Source organism: Haliotis asinina, chromosome 9 (genome assembly GCF_037392515.1).
Source record: "Haliotis asinina isolate JCU_RB_2024 chromosome 9, JCU_Hal_asi_v2, whole genome shotgun sequence".
Lineage (NCBI taxonomy): Eukaryota > Metazoa > Mollusca > Gastropoda > Lepetellida > Haliotidae > Haliotis > Haliotis asinina.
The window spans coordinates 25,984,902-26,003,540 of record NC_090288.1 but is presented as its reverse complement, the minus strand read 5'-3'; the positions used below and the strand labels follow the sequence as shown (position 1 = coordinate 26,003,540).

Below are 18,639 nucleotides of genomic sequence, written 5' to 3'. Positions count from 1 at the left end.
AAAATCACCTACAAGTAAACTATGATGCTGCTAAACCGTATGTTTTATGGTTTCGACGTATTGTTCCAAACGCTGGATGCCATAAAATTCCTTACCAATGTATTTGGGGGAATTTCCAGGCGATAAGTAGACAAACATTTATACAAACTCTTTGTCGAGCCCAAGTCTCGAGGATTGAAACAAAAGAACAACACAATCTTCAGAATCTTCCAGCACTCTGTACATATACTCGTCAACACCAGGTTTCTCAAAAACAGACACTCATCCGCTGTACCTACCCAAAGGTTTCTGTTTAGGTCTGCAGTAATGGTACGATCGAAATCCGGACAAAAACATTTCTTAATCGGTGGGGTATTTAGCAAATGTCTGACAGAAACCATTTACATCATACTGACAACAAAAACTCTCAAAATCACTAAAGGTGGAACTCGGGTGTTTTCTTAAACCCTCTATATTCCAGCCGATAATACTGCTTGAACCATGGCCGAATCCTCACTAGCTGTAATGTTCGATCGCGCATTCACATTTAGAGTGCTCTCCCTTTCACATAAGTTACTGTAGGTAAACAAAGGGGCGTGGACGCGTGATGCCGTTGTGATTTGTGACTGACGTTTTCCATCCGAAATACACCTATTTACGTCGTTTTCCCTGTCATGAAACTATACTTTTCCATCGATAATTAATTTATTTTGCCGTACCTTCGGTTTTAGACCTGCTTTGAGGGCATCCGAGAACAACGGAGCGAATGATCTTCGCACATCCCGCACACGTTTTGTGAGATCCCCGGTGACACGGTGTGTTGTATCTTCCCTGTCTTTTAGTGTCCTATTCACAGTGAATGGGAAATCGTTTCTGTCAGTGGTGAGAACAAAATTCGCAATTATGAGGGGATTATGTTTTCCGTCCCGAAGTCGATGGACCCTCGTAATTAGAATATCGTCTGCTCCAGGGATGTCAAGCTAGGGTGTCTCGAATAAACTCGCGAACTTTCCTCTCCGTTTCCCAGGTTTCGTTGTTTTCACTTTCTATACCATGAAAAAGCAGATTATTGCGTCTAGATCTGGATTCATAATCATCAAGTCTGTCTTCCATAACGCGTAGCTGTTCAGTCATCCGTGTATTTTCTTCACTCAGCTTATTTATCTCGTCGCGTTGATGTTCTCTCACCTGGGCCGCCATTTTGTCCACTTTCGTGTCCATTTGAGTGAGACGGTCGTTTGCAGTTTTCACATCAAACTTTAACCCGACAATAGCGTCCATTATATCATCTGCTGAGTATATGCCGGAGAGTCCCACAGCCCCTGTATCCTCTGCGAGAGAGCTGACTGCCTCGGGGACTTGGGGCCCGGGCTACACTCCACGTCTCCACGACTATAAGCAACAGCGATATCGCTAGAGTGAGCCTCAAAGTCAACGATACATACTTTTTTGACACACACAATCCACGAGTTGATTCTTCAGTCCTTCTGGGTTGTGAAAACGAGCCTATTGTAGCTCTATATACATGAGCACGTCTACACATCACATTACTCAGCATGCATATCTGTATATAAAGACATATGCAACCAAACTTACGAACACCACTACGCAAATATCCATCATTTGGGGAAATTCAATTATAAGCCATATTTTATTAACCCTTAGTTTGGTTATCACGTTAATGAATACTTGTTTCAGTCGCGAAAAGTAAAGCATTTGAAGTTCTTCTGTTGTTTTACCGTAACGGAATTAAGAAGATATGGTTAATTCGAAACTTTGTACCAATATTGATAATGTTCCGGACTAAGTCAGCCTGGTCCCTGATAAGGGTCTGGGCCTAGATATTCGAAGCTCTCTTAGCGCTAAGATAGCCGTAAATTAATGTTAAAGTATGGCACTTGCGATTAACGTAGCGCTAAGAGAGCTTCGAAACTTGGGCATTTTAAGTAGGCTCCAAACAACAGCAGAGTCAGCTACAGCTAGAGTGTTCTGTTCCTCACATTTTCTTACCACATAAAAACTGTTTACGTTTTCGTTTTAAACACCGGACCTTGTTGCCCGAGACTTCACTGATCCCGTATGTCCGCTATCCTGTCCAGCATCAATGTTCCGTTTAACCGGATGGTAAACAATCGACCTGACACGTCTTTTCTTTGTACACAAGGATTTGGCTCTGAGATTATGAACTGAAGTGGCCGGGGTCTAGACTGAGTAAATATGGTGCATTTTTTCAGTCCACATGTGGCAATGCAGTTATTTGTTGAATAATTTTCCACGTTGTTTTCACTTTCTTTCTTAATATATTTTGTCTTTAGTCAGTTGTATACACCCCCCCCCCCCCACCCCACCCCAGGGAGTTGAGATTGAAATATGATGTGCTGTTGAGATTGACATCCAATGATCGAGGGAAAAACACCAGCGCCTTCAGCATGCACTAGTGCGTGGATATGTGCGCTATATAAATGTCCTGTCTATCTATCTATCTCTCTAGTATGGAAACCTCGCCACTACTGTTCAAGACTCGTCAAGACGACCACATGTCACAGACAGCAGTTAATAATCGAAAATCCTTTCGATTTGGGAGTGGTTTGTATGTAATGTCTGGATGTAAGTCTTCGGTGTAATGAAGAAGATCCGTGTTAGAAATGGTCTTCAGCAACGAACTGGATCGGGTGTCCAGGCTCGCTAGCTTGGTTCACACATGCCATCGTGTCACAATTGCGTAGATGGATGCTCACTGTGTTGATCATTGGATTGTCTGGTACAGATTTGATTATCTACAGATCGCCTTCAAAGAGCTGGAATGCTGCTGACAGCGGCGTTATATAACAAAAAAAACCAAAAGGACCTGCCATTGTTACATGTCAACTGCATAAACAATCCGACCGGCTATGACGTAAATATCAAGCTAAATGTTTATTTAATCGTACTTTTGAGAATACTGTTTAAAAAAACACTGTACTGTTTTAAAACCAATGTAACCAGGCCAAAACGGATTACCACAATGCGACGTCTTTTCCCCTTAAAATAAACCGGAGTACATGTATAATGCTGAGCGACAATAACGGGCAAGTTGTCGAAAATATAACAAGCCAAAGTTTCTATTTACAATTTGTTTATTTCAAACACATGTACAGAAATATAAACTACGACATCAAATACTCTAGCTGCCTGAAAATGTACATCTCTATTGGTGTGAACGCAGGAGTGTTTTTCTTTCAATAACCTGTCTGAACAGTGTGTTTGTAAAATTCTAACAACAATTAGGAACATGTTGTCTGAAGCACTATCCATATCGTCTCAAAAAATTGTGGCGCTTTGTTCCATGATGTTCAAAAAATCTTATAATGCACCTGTCTACAATTACATCATTAAATAAAACGACCGTTTCGATTAATATTGCATGAGGCACCATAATCAGAATTTGTAACGTTTAAATCCTGTGTAAAAACAAACGTGGGCATTTTCTGATGGTCAACAAAGTGTGAGATCTGGAATCTTCAATATTGTAACAGTTGTCTTAAGGTTGGAAAGGGACTTCCGTTTTGTAGATATGCCTTGCTTGGTGTGTTGGTCCGACGTTCTATATCGTGTTAATGGTAATCGTCGAGTAGTGGTTCCTTTCTGTGAAGGGAAGAACGTAGTTTAAGAAAGGGACGAACTAAATGCAAGCCAGGTATATAATAGAACAATGAGTGGGTTTACCAGTACTCTATACAAAAGTGTTGTTGTTTGTTGCGGTCTTCCGGTAGTCCCTTAGCTTCTTTCTACCATTGACCCGTGAAGGTCCCGTGGTAGAATAAGCCTTCAGCAACCCATGCTTGCCCTAAAAGGGGGCTATGCTTGTCGTAAGTGGCGACTAATGGGATCGGGTGGTCAGCCACGCTGACTTGGTTGCCACGTCATCGGTTCCCAATTGGGCAGATCGATGCTCATGTTGTTGATCACTGGGTTGTCTGGCCCAGACCCGAGTATTTACAGACCGCCGCCATATGACTGGAATATTCACTACCGCTACCACCAATTACTACTACGATTACCAGTCTGCTACTACATCCATCATGTTATTAACAACAATAATGAGAATACGAGATATCCTGTAAAATGCACAATCTGATCATTATTACCCCGGGTAACATAAGCTTGGGCGTGGATACCGGTATAGAAAAATCCCGGACTTACACATGATTGTTGATAAAAAGGCTGGCTAAGCCATCTAAATGTAAAAAATTGCAACCTATCGGGCTTTCACGAAAAAATAGCTTCCTACACTCGCTAGAATGTTAATATTAACACAGCTTGTACAATTACTACTATTACTACTACCTCCAGTACCAACCTATGGATCACCTCCCGTACAGCTTCTACCGCAGTTAGAACGAAGCACGAGATGCCCGAACGAAAACAAGGTGAAAAAAATTATAAACTTCTCTGTAGGCAATGCTCCTCACCTGCGTGACTCTCTGCGTTTGACGACGACACCAAGAACGGCGGCAACCAGTAGGATCACCAAGCCAGAACCTATGAGGCCACCTATGAGATAATATCTCATTCCACTGGTTTCCGTAACTGACAGCTCCACGGTCTCGGTGCCTGAAATGAGCAAATATACCTATTCACCGAGTCTGTCTCAAGACCCTAAAATGTCCCTTCCACCTAGCCCTTGCACCAATAGAAGTGTGTCTGAAGTGGCCAAAGTGAGGCAAGTCTGCCATTTCCTAAGATTCTGGTCACCCATTTTACAGGGTTTAGTTTCGAAGAGCCATGGGTGCAATCTGTGAGGCCAATTTGTGGTCTCTCCGCCGTGATATTACTGAAATATTGCGAAAAGCTGCGTAAAACCAAACTCACTCACTCAGTCCTTTCAAAGAGAAACATTGTGTCCATCATTCATATTTATTTCAGATACCACTTGTTAGTCTACTGCTGACCTTAAAGTTCTCATTGAAGACCAAAGTGAACGAACGTTCATGGTCCTTAATGCTGTGCAAGTGTTCTCACTTATGTTTCAGCGCAGTTCAGCAACTTAATAGATATTCTCGTTTTTTCCCAGGTTCAATCACTGAATGGACCACTATTAATTTCAGTTGTCGCGTTTTAAGAAAACAACCGAAGCAGCTTACCTGTCGACGTTGATGTGACTACTCTACGTTGGTCAGTCTCTATCGTGATTAAACCTGTGGTAACAAATTAATGTTGTATACATCGATAGTGACATTATCTGTGATAGAAGCAGGTTAAGAATCAGAACTAGCATTAGATTTCTGATCTTTTCATCTCCTAAACTTCTACAATGCCAATCAAAGAAAGTAGATTTCTGGTATTTATTCTGTTGAATTATTCAGGATCACTGTCAACGAAACGCGGCACACATCCAGTGATGAAGCTTGAGACCTACCTGTTGATTTATGTTTTTCTTGCTCAGTGCTCGTCTGTTGAACTTCAGTTGTGCTTGAACCTGTGGTAAAATATATTCAGTTACTGGACCTACGGTTCTCACTTGTATTTAAATTCGTCTATCCGTTACATAAGTGTACATCCCAACCGGCTGATAATAGGATACCCACACCCAGGCTGTCTGCATGTATTTGTGACCTGCCTGATGTTGTCGACATTTCCTTCATAGGTGAAGTGGCTGTATGTTGGGTCTTACTTGTGGTTGAGCCAGTGGTCACAAAGTTACCTTTGGTTAGGTTATATTTCGTTCATGTTATACTTCAATCAATCTATTTGTCAAAAACATTTCCAACTGAAGTAATTCTAGAGACAAGGTGATGAAATCCAGCGATTTACATGTGGCTCACCTGTTGACTTTATCTTTGCTTGTGCTGTGCTCGTCTGTGGCAGGAATAGATTCAGTTACTGCACCGTCGCACCTATTCTATACATATACTTTGTTCGGTCTGTGCGATGACAAAACAACCCGACCGGCTGAAAATAGGCAAATTCAAGTAATCTATTTGTGACCTACCTGGTGCATTCCTTGTCGACACTTCTTTTAAACGTAGGATGGTTGTCTGTTGGGACTTGGTTGTGGTTGAACCTGTCGTAGAGAAACATTTTCGTTAGTGTAGATTCCAGACATGTTATACTTCATGAATCTATCATTTCTATCATGAATCTATCATTTCAGTCAAAAGAAGATATCTAGTTTTAATCTAGGGATATCATGTGACCTACCTGTCGACATTGTTTTTGGTTGTGTCGTTGTTGTCTGTTGAAGTTCAGTTGTGCTTGAACCTGTGATTAAAAAACTACATGTAGTCACAGAACCAATAATTATTTGGTCAGTTTTTAACTTCATTATTCGTTTTGTTTAGGTAGGATGAAATCTTATGGTTACTCATCAGGCTTACTACAAGTGAAGGTCTGGGTTAGAGGTGGCCTTCAGTAACCCATGCTTGTCCTAAGAGGCGACTGACGGGACTGGGTGGTCAGACTCGCTGACTTGGTTGACTTATGTTGTCATATCCCAGATGCGTACATCTATGCTCATGATGTTGATCACAGGATTGTCTAGTTCACACTCGATTATTTACAGACCACCGCAGTACATCTGTAGTGGTAATTGAGTGTGGCGCTAGACAACAAACAAGCAATCACTGGACTTACCTATTGTCTGTGTAGTGTATGTCTGTGGTGGTTCCGAGGTACTGGAATCTGCAGTGACAAAATTACAATCATCATAACAAGAAACAAAAAGCTATCAGTTTTCTCTTCTACTGTTCTTGGTTCATAGACATAGCGTGTTACTGAAATACATCATTTTACAAAACCACTCACCCTGTGGCTTTGGTGATGTGGGGGTTGTTGTTGTTGTAGTTGTAGTTGTAGTTGTTGTTGTTGCTGCTGCTGTTGATGTTGATGTTGATGTTGTTGTTGCTTCATAGTCCCCAGAACCCGATCCTGTGAATAATAACAGTGAACATACACTCATACAACAATATTATGTTGGGAACAGTGAAATTAATGCAATTCTGTTTAATTTGGTTTTCGGTAACTTGAAGTCAGGTTTAATTCGATTCTTATATTCGATTATATTCTTTATCGACAGAATATACAGGATCTAACACAAGTTCTGAAACCGGATAATACGCTAAGGGCTCGGTCACGTGATGTATACTGTAGTTATAATGTATATTGCGGTAAAATAACTGACATTAATCGTCTCTTTGTGAAATGAAGTTATGTGAACACATGTTAGACAAGTAGACTAAGGTTGTTACAACATCCCCATTGTTGTTAACACGGGAGTGATCGTGTGTGGGAGTAGCCCATTGCAGCGGACAGATGTCTCTAGCTTTTTTTCATAAATGTACGGATTTCTTATCGGTGTCAAGTGAAACACAGCTCCGACACTCACTCACTCACTCATTCCATAAATGGATCACTCACCTGAATAATCAGTAGAGCCCGACCCAGACATAAGATCAGCATCATCCAGCTGCCAGTCTCCGTCATCCGTGTACACTACAAGTCCATACAGAAATTTATTGTGACGAGTTATTGTATTTACATTTTTTTAAATAATTAGCTTAAAGTTGGTTTTCAATTGATGCCACCAAAAGTGATGGTTATGCAATATGCGACTGAAGTACATGTATAATTTATAGACAAAATACGCAAGACTGCGATCCCCAAGAGGGGAATGAGACCGAAAAGGGGTAGCTTTTAAATCACGGTGTCCTGGACCGTTGTTGTCGAAACGTTAGTATCCCTCTAAATTAATCTTTGATCGTAACCGGTGTATTAAGGATGGGTTTACGAACGTTTCGGGAATAGGTTGCCTGCTTCTAGAAGATGTACTGGTGTTGGCATGGTACCTCATAGGCAGGGGGACATCGGTCTAAATGTAGCATAACTCACCTGGATTTATGGGGAGGTCTATATCCAACCGCCAGCTGGTCGTAAGATCTGAAAATATTGTCGTTTGATAACTTCACATAAGACCTTGATGCCCTACTTCCCACAGCCTTCAATATCCAGACGAAAGCATTCAAACTATTGGCTTGAAATTGTAATGAGATAAAACCGAACAAGCATTACACATTAAGCATCGCATGTTCCATTTGATTAACATCAACTTTAGTTAGTTAACATTAGTTCAGACAAAATGCCATCAAGGATATATACACGATAGCCAAGACACATATTCGGGTTACTCGATCGTTATACAGCCATACCCGTGTTTAGAGACTTCAGAGGCTCGGGGAAATATTACACTTTGCATCACGTCATACCCGCGTTTACAGGCTTCAGAGGCTCGGGGAAATATTACACTTTGCATCACGTTATACACGTGTTTACAGGCTTCAGAGGCTCGGGGAAATATTACACTTTGCATCACAAGAGGTTTATGTGCTATTGACCACATTGTCAAATCGATTATGCTTATACGCAATAACTATCCAAGAAACGGGCATTTCATGAAGACTTGTGGCTCTTCGAGGCTTTTGGAAGTAGCATCATAGGTGTTTCAGCGCTCATAAAGTGATTTTACATTCATTCTGTGTGGAGTATGTTTCTTTGCTGTTTCAAATCCGTGAAAACATTGACATGTTTTCTCGAAACCACCTCGAACAACAACAGAGGCGACGCCTAAGTACTTATAATACCACGCCCTTTTAACCAATGTACTTGTATATCTTAACGATTGGCTTCATAAGATGGGAAGAAATGTCACTAACTGTTAAACATCCTTGTCGTTAATATCAGCACAGTTCACTTCGTGTTGTTTCAATATAACGCAGCAAGCAACCACAATTGTGTCCTTTGTTTGAGGCAGTTAATGAGAACTACGACATGGTCATTCGATGATGATGTATTTCACATGGGTTTTATTGTAGTGTTCCGAAATAGTTTGGGAGACCGTCTCCAGCCTGGAATCGTCTTGACAACGTCAAATCTAGTTTCGAACGGGATATAACATTTAACAATGGCTTCAGGCAGACAAGGGCTTACGGGCCTCAATTATTCGTGCGTCCTGGCGTCTACGCCAGTGCATATTTACGATATGTTTTGAAGTTGATGTTAAGACAGTGATTAAAAAACAAAAGTATTTTCCCTTTTTTCCTTGTCAAGCAGAGTATGTCAATAAAACACTGTTGATTCAAAGGGTATTCATTCTGTAGGGAACAGGTCCCGGAACTCGAAATAAAGCCAGTGGGCCGTTTCTGACCTCAGGAAGAGGAAAAGAAATCTTCATACACTTGTCCTAGATGGCACAGCCTATCACATGTCTTACACAGAAACACGTTATATTCTGGAGGTTTGATTGGCTGGTCAGTATGTTTCTCGGAATTACTTACGCCCATTGTCTAAGATACGGTTGTGAATACAAAGGTTTCAAACCTACTGAAAAGAATTGTTGCATGTGATTTCTTTACGATATTCAAGCATTGGTGTTTTGCAATTCATGTTTTTGCTCAAGGGAATCAATAATTCAACTTGTGACCTTTGCCTTAATAATGATAAGTATTATTATTATTATTAACAATGCTAAGGGGGTGGGTGATATCTAATGCTACCTATTTTCTGGAATGGCAGTTCAGTCAGTCGGGGACTTGGCCACACAGCATCGCATTACAGACTAAATTTACATTTTACAGTACATACTTGTAATAATCCAGGGGTAACGGGATAACTGTGTTGATCATTCTCAGTTTATATTAGGTCCAAGCATATGAATCTGAAACATGTTTCAGTGAGCAAAATCCTACAGTCTATGCAAAGGATTGTTTACCGCAAGTAACTGCACCTTATAAAGTTTGTTTTCTTTTAAATATGGAAGTGTTTTGTACATCTACAACACTCTACATAGGTAGAACAGAATCACCGCAGTATCTCAAGTCTCGCAGGAAGTTTGTTTGTTTGTTTGCTCGTTTGTCTCACCTAGCAACTTTCCTGCTATGTGACGGGACATTCCGGACAAACCCGTGATTGACATCATGGGCATAGATCTGCGTATTTTTGATATGTTGCCACGTATCAACCAAGCCAGGGAGTCTGATGACCCGATCCTGTTTGTTGCCTCCTACAACAAGGCATCTAAAATATAAGTCTACGGATCGTTACGTGATCGTATTACGTTTCGGGAAAGACGACTGTAAGAACAGCATGTAATATTCAGTCAAGAACTTACCAATTGAAACGGTGCAAACCAGCAGTAGCACGGAGGTCTTCATGTTGTCGACAGAAACAAGAACGAATGATACCGTTATCTTAAATCTTATATACATGTGTAAATTGATGACGTAGTAGGTTTCCGTGTCATTAGATGTCAGGCATCATCCGGAACGGATGCTGAAGTGACGCAAGCCAGCCGGATCATCTACTGCAGTCAAGACTTCATATATTTCACTGTACTTCAAAGTACTGGCGCCCACGAAATATTCAGTCATTTCAAATGTGGGTGAAAGGAATCAGTGAATCATTACCCGTAGGACGCATGGCTCCACGGCGAGATGAGTCGCCTTAGAGTTGCGTCCCTTAGATCAACCGGAAATCTGTTCTTGTTTCAAGTATGGCTTCCCTCTTCATATTGCAACATGTATTGCCACATACAGTGCAACACATTTATAGTACTTCAGGACTAGATAATGATGTACCAGACTCAAATGTTAACTTCACTGCATTATCAGTCAGTGATTGGGTGTCTTGGAACTTTTCGCCACAATATTAGTGCCATATCACGTTGTGTAAATCTAAACAAATGGAGTCAATAACATGAGCAACAACCCAGATATAATGACAAACTGACAATCCAGTCCGTTTTCATCACCATGAGACAACCATATAGTGCTGGGGTGGTGTGTCAATATCGAATATCTACCGGCTCGCCCGGAAATAACACGAGACGTTTAAAGTAACTGAGAGAATAGCGTTTACCTCGTTTTCCACACACACCAGACACGCTACGACAGACTGAGAATTATTTCATACGAATGTTGAGAGTGATACCCACTTGCATTCTGTTTATTTAAATTGTGACGAGGTCTACTGGGGAATCGTCGGTCATTATTTCTGGTGTCTCTCGGGGTGATATTGTTTGATAATTGCTACATGCAGTGGTTCTCCAATGCAGGGATCAACACCACGAACATCGATCTACGTAACTGGGAACAAATGACGTGCGTCAACCAAGTCAGCGAGCCTGACCATCCGATCCCGTTAATAGTCTTTTACGACAATCATGAGTTACTGAAGATCATTTCAAACTCGGATCTTCATGGGTATTGTTCAAACGATCGTCTGCAAGCAACTCATCTTCATGCTCTATGTCCACATGATGTGCCTCCCCATACAAGTCGACATATTGCCAGCAAAACCTGTTAGTGTAAAGTGAAGCAGGGTTCGTTGTTGCAAATCATGTTTCGTGGTTTCAAATAGGAGTCGATGCAGTTCGCACATATTTGGCGTGGTCGTCCCTGGAGAAGTCAAAATGACCTTCAAACCAATATCCACCTGAACCCTCATGACAGATGGTTCGAGACGGAGCGGGTCAGTGGTCACTATATCATTGGGACAACATACTTGCCATTTTGATGGTGTGCGAATCGATGTCTTGTCTTTCAGGTCTATAATATCTCTCAAGTGCAAAAATCGTCACTCACGTCAGGGACGTGATAGGTGGAACCGTCATCGGCCACCGACTACCGTATTTCCTACGACTTCTAATAAGCGCCGGGGGTACAGCAGTTCACTAAGGCTGTATAAATAAACAAATAAATGTTTCTCGGGCACATTTTTTTCAAGCAGCAGGACTAAGATTCAGTTTTCATCGAAAAAGAATTGACGAGGGAGGAACACATTTCTATTATTACTTTCAGAAATACAATTTGGAAAGTTTAGCATGTGTTAATGAGCTATAGATTCAATAATACTCTTTTTACAGACGGTCATTCTTCAAGTGGACAAATGGCTGATCGAGACGCGACCAAGTCAGAATTTTTTTTTTTCAAAATGGCACTAAAATTGTCACGCGCACAAATAAAAATGAAGCGCCGATGCCCGAGAAACATTTCAGTTTTTTTATTTCGCCTAATAATTATGGTGATTAGATCCCGTAAGAGCAAAAACCTCCTCTCACGAAGCAACCTTAAGCTTATCTCTAAGGTTAACCTTAGCTCTAAGATTTCAACCTTAGGCCTCACAAAGGTTGGTATGACCCAGCCTTAGTACAGTTAAGGTTAATATTTAGTAATAATAACGATGGCGACTGCTTTCATTGTATGTATCGAATTAGACCGTAGTTTGAGGAGGCAGAGTGTTTTTCGCGACCGCGCGTTGCAGCTCGATTGCCTCGCCAATGCCGAGCTCTTTGCTCGTTACCTGATGCCAAGACATACCGTCCTTTCTCTAACCGACCTTGTAAACCCCATGCTAGAGAGACCCACCCAGCGTTCCAACTCCCTTTTCCCCCGAAACGTAGGTACTCCTTACTCTCAGGTATTTGGGGGAAAGCGGTTTCCTGTCTGAGATCGGCGATCTGAGGCAAGGTGTATCTGAGGCAAGGTTTCCATGACACGGTGCGGGCTATCAATAGTCGTTTGAACAATATTTCTTTTCCATGGACAAAAGAGGATCAAGCGCGAACTTAACTTGGGTTCTGCAGTATTGGTGGCTTCTCAAGAGTGGTGGGTGCAGTAGATGGTACTTTGATACCAATTAAAAGGCCGCCGGCAAATGAGGAAATGGCTTTCGTTTGCTGTAAGAGCTACCACGCCATAAATCTGCAAGGAGTTTGCGATTCTGACCTCAGGTGAGCCAATATATCTGTCACTTAACAATATCTACATAGAAACAAATATAATGTAAATATGATTGTCACGTAAGACAATGTTTATAGTGGTTCTATGCAAAATTCATCGCAACATTGCTGAATTGTTTACATTGGCAATGTCCTTGACCTTTCAGTTTATGCTGTATTGCTTTCCATTCTATATGTCATTTGATGAAATTAAAATTATGTAATTTACATGTTTTTTTCACGTCTACATGTAGAGCTCCTGCTGGTGTATATACTAGATTCATTATATAATAATATAAAAATGATTGTTTTCATTGTAACCTAGGTGAATGAGTGAGTGAGTTTAGATTTACGCCGCACTCAGCAATATTCCAGCTATATGGCGACGGTCTGTAAATAATCGAGTCTGGGCCAGACAATCCAGTGATCTACAACATCTGCCCAATTGGGAACCGATGACATGTGTCAACCAAGTCAGCGAGCCTGACCACCTGATCCCATTAGTCGCCTCTTACGACAAGCATAGTCGCCTTTTATGGCAAGCATGTGTTGCTGAAGGCCTATTCTACCCCGAGACCTTCATGGGGTCGAAAATCATTTGAGAAACGTACATAGTTATGATTACAATTGAACAGGATATATTAATTCAAATGTTTGCACAATTATTAATCTTTCAATGGGAGAATACAAAGGATTCAGCAATGCTGGATATCGTCAACAGTTATCGACAATTATGAACATAAGACGAAAAGATTCTTCACTAAACATTCCTTTAAACCTGCATTCTGTGAATTCTTTCTCTTGCTTTAAGATTCCTTTTCAGTATACATATACAGTAGGTATAAATTGAATGAAATGTATGCATACAATCATCTAATCATTTAGTTAACTATGTTTCACCACAATCTATCAATGTGCAGTGTTTCAACTTACAAGTTTAGACTGAACTGAGGATGCATGAACTGTAACACTTAAACTCATGGATGTTTACATTGTAAAATATATAATCAAAATCCATACCACATATATCAAGCAGAAAACAGTATTTTTTAAATTTCTAAGACTTCACAGAGCAAAATTGGCTTATATATGATATAGTGATACCACGTGATTTCACTTGGAGCAGCTGTCTCTGGATATCCAAGATCTAGTTCAATGTGTCACGTTTTACCTCTTCAATAGCCAGGATCGGGGAAGTAACTGATGGAGGTTTAGCACTTTTAAAAGACACTGAAAAGGTGACAATTTACACAGATAATAGATATTATACTGCTAATGTTATCAAATACTCACAACTTGTACATTTAATGTTTCAGTGAGTTCTTATGCATATGTCATAGACTAAATCATTTCTACAAGTTTCCTTAAAACTTCATTTATTCAAACGATCTATTTATTTCAACATAAGTCCAGGGTGCACCGAAATTCTATCCCCTTTGTCTATGTAATGTATTCAGCAAACATTCGGTGTATCCCCTCTTATCATACCCCCCTCTCCGGGCAGGACCCTTAATTCTCAAACGCTATCAATACATGTCAATTAACACCTCTCTAAGTCGCCTAATCTTACGCATGTACTTGTGCATGGGCCAGTGACCTTGCACAATGTGGCGTAATGGCCTTGTGTATAAAAACCTGACTGATATGATCAGTCGGCAGACCATCCAGCGAGACCATCCAGCGAGACCATCCAGCGAGACCAACCAGCAAGACCAACCATGGAGACTAGATCATCGACAGAAGTGGACGGATTGTGCGGCTAGTCGGGGTGTCGGCCAAGGCCGTCGCCCCACCTACGACTACGTCGGCGATGTAGAATCGCCGTCGGACTTCTAATATGTGTGTAAGTGACAGAGCGGGTCTCCACATCGGGATCATTGGCCATTCAGTCCTGATGTGCGTTCTGTCACATGTTTACCACTGTATTTTACCATTTTGACCATCCTTCGACCAAACAGTAATAAAACATGGCTGCTGCTGTCTTCATCTCTAACACCGACTCATGTCCTCCCTGTCTCTTGTCCACCATCCTAAACTACCACCCGAGAGCGACCACCACGGACGCTCTTGGACACATACAATATTAAATGAATGAAATTATTTCATTTCATCATATTGTATATATTCATTGCACAAATTTTGTTTTCATATACTGTCACATTAGGCAAATAATGCTGTAAGTATTGCTTAAAATACTTACAACACTGTCCACGTGAATTAAAATATGTATGAATTTCTATTTGAACATATTATGTATTTATACATCCAATGTCTGTTTTTGAAAATGTTTCATTTGTTCTAGATGTGTAACAATACATGTTTGAGACACATGTCTAAATCTAAATACCCTGTGGTTTCTTTGATCTCGGTAAGGGCCAGTCAGTACTTGCCACAGCGGTAATGCTGTCATCAGTGGCTTTGAGGAAGTGTTGTCTACTAGTAGTGCATGGGCGAATGAAGTTGTGGAAACTGGCAGACCTGCTGTTATTCTTGTATTTCCACAGGGGACTCTTCGCAACTGAGTTTGTTCGAAATGAAATTACATCATATATGTACTCAATAAAAACCTGTTTGGCCAAAACTTTTATAACATGTAATGCACTATGGGATAAAGGAGGATATATTAATATCTCATATAAATGTTATCATTAGGGATAAGGTTAGCCTTAGTAAAGCATGCTTCTTGAAAGGTGGTCTGGAACTCGACGCTTATTAGAGGAAATACGGTATGTTGTCGAACAAACCCTCTCAAATCACTATTTCGCACATTTTAAGAACAGCAGGGAGACTTCTATGGATTTGCAATTTCTTTAATATAACACGTGTGACGTTTCGGTGTATCCTCTAACACCGTTATCAAGCAAGTGACGACAGTTTTAGAAGCTACACCGAAACGTCACACGTGTTATATTAAAGAAGTTGTAAATCCATAGAACTCTCCTTGCTGTTCATCACACCAACTTCTAAATGCCACCCAAAGAAAACATTTTAAGAAATTATACATTCTGGATAAAGATGGCACAGCTTGTCACAAGTCATCAATTTTTTGTAAAATATTTAGCACCTGCGAATGAAATATGAACTCTATCATGTACTGTGATATCCATGGCATACGTGCATGAAATGGCGTAATCCCGAATTTCCTTTCTTTTGAAGCCTTTATGAGCAATATGTCCTGCATATTATGATGACTGTATGTTCTATCATAATCGTGGGCGGGCGTACACCAATCAACTGCTGGTTCAATGTTTGATCCGGTTCCTGCTGCCTAAAACCTCTCTATTTGGGGCTTGATTTTAGAAATCATTGTTGTGACAGTTATTTCTTTGACAAATGAGTCCCTTCCTAACCCAGTAATACGACTAAATCATACCTGGAGACATTATACATGGTCAGTTGTGCAAAGTTTGCAGACAGTACTTTATTGATTTTTGCTCAGTCGGGTCCTCCTGTAACAGTGACCTGCAAAAGCATCGCCAGCAACTGCATACAACATCAGAAACATACCGACTCTTGAAAGAAGCATCCGTCAGCCCAAGCGTCCTCGAGCTTTCCTATAAAATACTAATTTATGGCAAACCTCTCCTTTATTACATGATGTATGGGGGTGAGCGAACTGGGTTTTTTTATCAAATAACAATGTCATGTTTAGTTTACTCGACATTTCTAGCACTTTATGAACATGTGTTATTATTTCAACACTACCCATACAAAATCGTTACAAAATCCATATAAAATCGTTAAGGAGTAAAATGTCGTTGATGAATTTGGGGTAACAAAACAGGACAAAGCATGCGTCCTTGCACTGAGGTCATCAATGATAATAAATATTATGTACTGATACCGTGCTGGAGATTCGACTGAGCAGTTATGGGAATAACAAGACACTTAGATGCCTGCTGATGTATGGATATCTGAGTGCATAGTCGATTCCAGTTTTACCCTTTAAGTATGGACAATAGTACCCATAAGAGTTGAATGACATTATGTAATAACGTCACGATATTTTTACATGTTCATTGGACAATAATTCATAAGCCCTAAAGCGGCCTTCACGCGCAAGATTGACAACACACGTTGTTAATATTACAAAAGTTGCCAAACTTTGACATTCGAGCGATTCCGTTTTGGTAGAACGAGTTGACCAGATGAGTTTGGTAAGAGCGAAAGTTTGATGGAAAGGTTGGTGAAAATAGAGACTGATCCTATTTCTCGACAACAAATTGACAACTCTGAAATCGGTGCTTTTGGCGAGTTGTTGGAACATTTCACACTCTCAAACACGAGTTAGACAACAGGAGATGTCAAACTTTAGTTTGCCGTGTGAAGGCTGCTTAAGACCTCACATTACTTCATTGTTGAAAAATGTTTGTACGATATGTCTGTACGTTCTAAACGTCATAAATATATCGTATGACGTCAACTTAACAATATGTGCTTCAGTTTTCCTACGGCAATTTATATTTTATACGATTTATCCTTTGCTTCTTCCCTGAAATTGCCTCAGATAATCTAGTCTAATTCCGAATTATGAATTGTCTTTCTGTAGTGAATAGTAATTACACATAACATCTTCTTGTGGGTGTTGTTCCCTCGTAATGATGTGCATTACACACATAACCGGTATTATATTTTTCGATTACGTAGACAGATGCCCATACTGTCGTTCATCGCAATGTCCTTCAGACTCGATTACTTACATATCGTCGACATATAGCTGGCATACTGCGGCTTTAATCAACATGTAATATATGTTTCTGATATTACAGCCACCTTTCATCATAATTCCTCTGTCTCGTCCTTGTTCCATTTGACCCACGTGACTTGCGGTAACAAGTTTAGGCGAGTTCAGAAACTCATGAAATACATAAGCAATGCTCCGCCTCGTTTAATTCTGATGTGATGAATATCCGTAGGTGTTATTAATAGATAATATATCAGGTTAAGCACTGTTTCCTTTGTCGTAGTGACGCAAGACATTAATGACCGTGTTGAGATCAGCACGTATGAGTATGCTGATCAAAGTTCAAGGATCAAAAGAGACCGATTATTTTAGGGACAGGAGTTTATGACATCCTAAAAACACAGTTTTCAAGTTATATTGCTATGCTCAATACGAAGTCAAAGTTCATTGCTTGAATGTGCTGTGTTGTCATATTATATATTGTTCTTAACATCCCATTGCTGATTAAGAAACACCGTGTTCCCGTCACCATATCATTTATCAGTTAGTAACATTGCAGGATCCAAGTACAGTATTCAGGGGGTTCGACTCACTGACCCCACCTCCCCCTGGTCCGCCTATGTCCCATCTATGTTAACTTACACTGTGCTCATTTGCTCAACACAGGTTTCTTGTTTTTAGAAATCCCCATTAATAACATAGTGTTATTGATGACTTTGTTATGAAGTTTTATTCACCCCTTCATAAAAGTACAGGGCTGACAATAATGGCTGTTTGGACAGGAGCCCTGAGGACGAACATGACTAATTCATATTGAATGAGCATAGCATAACGCCGCTTTAACAATATTTCAGCAGGAATGGACTCCACACCTTGTAGCCTTGTGAGGAAATGAACCTGGGGTTGCGACTTGATGAACGAATGTATTAACCATTAGGTTACGCCATTGTCCAGACTAAAATTATACACTGATACTATTAGGTGTAGGTAATACTTGTACATTCTACACATGATACTGCAAAACAACAGTTTTTGTTGCTTTCAATAGGGAATTGCGTTTTTATGGTGGTGGACTGTGAGAGAAATCGTAGATTATGATGGTGAACTGTGAGACAAATCGTAGATTATGATGGTGAAGTATGAGAGAAACTGTAGATTATGATGGTGTACTGGGAGATAAATTGTAGAATATGGTGGTGGACTGTGATAGAAATCGTAGATTATGATG

The 18,639-nt window shown here is 40.4% G+C and overlaps 1 protein-coding gene across 1 annotated transcript; it reads right to left on the bottom strand.

The window, feature by feature from the left end:
• Positions 1-3,077: 3,077 nt before the first annotated feature.
• Positions 3,078-10,465, bottom strand: LOC137296127 (uncharacterized). The gene is made up of 11 exons (XM_067827826.1): positions 10,121-10,465; positions 7,846-7,893; positions 7,375-7,449; positions 6,763-6,885; positions 6,592-6,639; positions 6,160-6,219; positions 5,951-6,022; positions 5,378-5,437; positions 5,103-5,156; positions 4,431-4,572; positions 3,078-3,603 (listed from the first exon to the last, which is right to left on the bottom strand). Exons 1-11 carry the CDS (start codon positions 10,215-10,217, stop codon positions 3,573-3,575), a joined length of 810 nt encoding a protein of 269 aa, XP_067683927.1. The 5' UTR covers positions 10,218-10,465; the 3' UTR covers positions 3,078-3,572.
• Positions 10,466-18,639: the final 8,174 nt, after the last annotated feature.